At 43.8% G+C, this 3,781-nt stretch overlaps 1 protein-coding gene across 1 annotated transcript in view; it reads left to right on the top strand.

Annotated features, from left to right (window-relative positions):
* Positions 1-3,665, top strand: part of CNTFR (ciliary neurotrophic factor receptor) — a 186,169-nt gene extending 182,504 nt beyond the window's left edge. Inside the window, exons 9-10 of the mRNA XM_018564592.1 lie at positions 290-440; positions 3,644-3,665. Of these exons, the coding sequence (XP_018420094.1) occupies positions 290-440; position 3,644 (152 nt within the window). The 3' untranslated portion in view covers positions 3,645-3,665. The remainder of the gene's footprint in view (positions 1-289; positions 441-3,643) is intronic.
* The last annotated feature ends 116 nt before the right edge of the window (positions 3,666-3,781 follow it).

Consider the following 3,781-nt stretch of genomic DNA (forward strand, 5'->3'; position numbering starts at 1 on the left):
CACACGTGCCTGCCCCCCCCCCCCCCCCCCCCCAGCTCTTAGCAACCTGGGACTTTCTGGCCAGAAAGGGGACGGCAGGCACACTGCAAATATTGTGCAACAAAGTGGCTGCCACTCCCCCCATATCACCCAAAGAGATGCCACCTGAGGCAACAACCCTAGGCTGCCTCTTTAAAAGGACGGCCCTGCACATGTGTAATATTTGGTAAATGTCAGTCAATTAATACATACAGTGCAGTCGTCAGACATTGATCTGTATTATAACCTCTTGTTTTCTCTTCTCTCTCAGAAACCACGACGACAATCACGTCCACGACCACGACGACTTATATGACGCCTTCAACTTCCCAGGTGTGGGATCCAGTGCCTACAGACAGCTCAGCCCGAGTATCCTGGCCCTCTCTATTGTTATTGGTTCCGTTTGGGATTTTACTTATGTGGTAAGAGCCTGGAGCCCCCTCGTCCCACCCTTGCTAATGCCAACCTGCCGTCCGAACGTATAACGCTAATCTGAGATGCAATGCGGTTCATTTACTGAAAGCAAGTACGCTGTTCGAGGGAATGTTCTCTTATCTTAGTCAATGAGATGAAGCTCAGCTGACTCCCATCGCCCAATCACGTGCAAGCAAAACTGCTGTTTTTTCTCATTTGCTTGGATGTGATTGGGTAATCATTGCAAAGTGGATTTTCGCCACATTCACTAAGCCAAAGGAAACATTCCTTGAAAGGTGAACAGCTTATATGGCTTTAAGTTAAAAAAAAAAAGCGGTCTAGCCTTGTAATCGTTTTTTAAAAAGGCTCGGAGGAGGAAAAAGTGATAACAAACCTGAAATATGCAATGGCGCTTTGAGGGATATCACTGGAACTGGCACATATTTGTTCTTCTGTTGCAAGTGACAAGAAAATTGCACACGTGTGCACACATCGGGATTGGGGGATAACTGTGCTTTCTGTCCCTGTGTTCTGAGAGCCGTCACCACAAATCAATGTAAAATTGCTTTGTTTACATCCAGCCTGTCTACGATCTGCACTGTACAGTGTAGCCATCAACATATCCTAATAAAAACAAGAGGTCAGGTTAGTATCACCAAAGTACATGCAGCAAAGAAAGGAACATTCGGAGAAATCCCTGTTGCCTTTCTTGTTGTTTGCATGTCTTGGTCTGCAGACAGCTGTATGTAAACAAAGTTATGTTTACACTGACTAAAGTCGGGTATACTGTACATGCTTCTGTTTTCTTCGTTCAACTTGCCGGCTGAACGAAGGTAATAGTACAGATTCCTCCATCAACACTTAAAAGAGAACTGTGGGGTCAGTGTTTTTCCCTATAGCTCTCTTGAGGGTCACAGGAGGACATATACTAGCGTCCTCCCGTGACCCAAAGCTCAGTATATAGCGAGCTACAGTTTGCTTTATACTGAGACCGCCGCAGCCAGGACGGATCCCGACAATACTGTCGAGATCCACCCAGCTGTGTGAGTGACAACTGGCTCTGCCTATCTAGATGCAGAGCCAGCTGTGCCCATCCCCTCCCCCGTCCGTTCCTCCAGTCAGTGCCGGAGGATCGGAGTGGGGAATCCCTGCAGGGAGCCATGAGTGACAGTCACGGCTCTCTGCAGGGACATGATCGAGAAGTGAGGGAGCGACGGTATGTGTTCTCTCACTTCCCGATCAATAGAGCCGACCTGTGACAGTTTCATTGTCACTCGTCGGCTCGAACTATGCGGATGAGTGATTTTCACTCACCTCATCGCTCTCCTTTAAGGGCTCTGGAAAATGAATGGGACCAGTTCACACCACTGCAATCTGTTCCGTTCCATTGCGGTTCAATGAAAAATAAGTAGAGCATGCTACGTAATGTAATGGAGCATAAAATTGATGTAGTCGCTATGGAGAGGAAGTAAAAAAAAAAAAAAAAGATGTTTGTCCATTCAGGATATGTTCATTCAAATAAAGATTGGAAGAAAAGAGAAAAAAAAAAAGCAAAGGAAATCAACAGAGGTTAGAAATGCAAGTCATCAGACGCATTTTCTATCCGATTTTGGTGTGAACGGGACCTAAAGCATGTAAATTTTTTTTAAAAATACAATGTAATTGTTAAACATTAAAATTTAGTAGCTAAATGACACCCCTACTAAGCAAATATAACACATCTTCAGACGGGTAATACTTTATACATCTGTATTATCCTATTCTGGTTCTGCCCTAAATGTAAATGAAATTTTAAAAATGTTTTTGAAAATCCCCATTAGGGCCTCATTCACACGACAATCAGCCGGCATGTACAGCTCCGTGCTGCGTGCACGGCCGTATCGGGCAGCTCCGGGGAAGGACAGGTGCTGCGTGTGATTAGTACACAGCCCCCGTCCTTCTCTATGGGAGTACGCGGAAGTACGCCCCCCCCCCTACGCTCACCCGCCCTGCACGTCCGCGCGGGTAAATGTACTCGTACGCTGACAGGATGGATCCTCTCTGCGTCGGAGCCGGGACACTCGCACTCGTACGGACCTGCACTTGGGAGCTGCCCGATACGCCCGTGCACGCAGCACAGAGCTGTACGTGCCGGCCGATTGCCGTGTGAATGAGGCCTAAAAGAACAGATTATAGTAAAAGTAAATCTGTCCTTTAATTTTGTTAGTGAAACTCTGAATATTTTTTAGGGCTGGTAATGATTAAAATTTTCGTGTTCGATTAATCGAATTTTTTTAAAATCGATTAATCGATTAATTTCGATTAATGATAACGCACATACAGATCCAACTACATTGGCCTATACACATACAGCACAGTAATGAAGTAATAAAATGAACTAGGATCACACTAATCCAGCACGTTATTAAAGTGACATTAAACCCTCAGATTTTTTAACATAAAACAATACTGTAATGTGCGCCTTACTGTAATCCATGGTAGTTTCCCTTCTCTTTGCTGCTCTTCCTTTTAAATCCTCATGTCTTCTCATGCTGGGGGAGAACTTCTGTTTTCAGCTCAGGGCCTCTTCTTGTAGTGCTGGCTCAGGTTACAAGCCTATAGAAACCTACACACAGACACCATGTATCCATTCCAGAGACAAGGCAGTCTGCTGCAAAAACAGAAGTTCTGCCCAGCATGAGAACAGATACAGATTTAAAAGGAAGAGCAGCAAAGAGAAGGGAAACAACCATGGATTAGAGTAAGGCGCACATTACAGTATTGTTTTATGTTAAAAAATCTGAGGGTTTAATGTCACTTTAATCTCACGTGCCCCACTCAATATGGCCGCCGCTTGAGTGGGGCAACTCAGAATGACAACTATAGAAGGACGTCACCGGACTCCTCCCCCCTTCCCTTCGTTAGCCTATGGAGCCACTCAGGAAAGGGGGGAGGAGTCCGGTGACGTCACGGACATCCCGGGAAAGACCCGGAAGCCGGCGGAGAGGTGAGTAACGATCAAAAAGATTTTAATCGATCACGAAAATTAACGATTAATCGAGGAAATAATCGTTAATTTCCACAGCCCTAAAAAAAATTAAAAAAAGTAATATTGTAGCTAAATCAGTTTTGTATATTTGTTACCTGTAAAGTTTCAAAAATTTATCTTTGAATTGTGAAAAGAATTTGAAATGTAAAAAGCACACAATTTATTTATTTATTTATTTTGCAGATTCCTTGGTTGGGTTTCAACACACACAAAAAAAAGTATTTCAATATTTTTTCTCTATTTTGCACATGTTAAGGAGGATACAACTTATTTTCATTTTATCTTCATTGGTTATACATTTTTATTTTCCTTGCAATGTAC

The sequence above is a fragment of the Nanorana parkeri genome, unplaced genomic scaffold, assembly GCF_000935625.1.
Source record: "Nanorana parkeri isolate BGI_ZX_2015 unplaced genomic scaffold, ASM93562v1 scaffold763, whole genome shotgun sequence".
NCBI lineage: Eukaryota > Metazoa > Chordata > Amphibia > Anura > Dicroglossidae > Nanorana > Nanorana parkeri.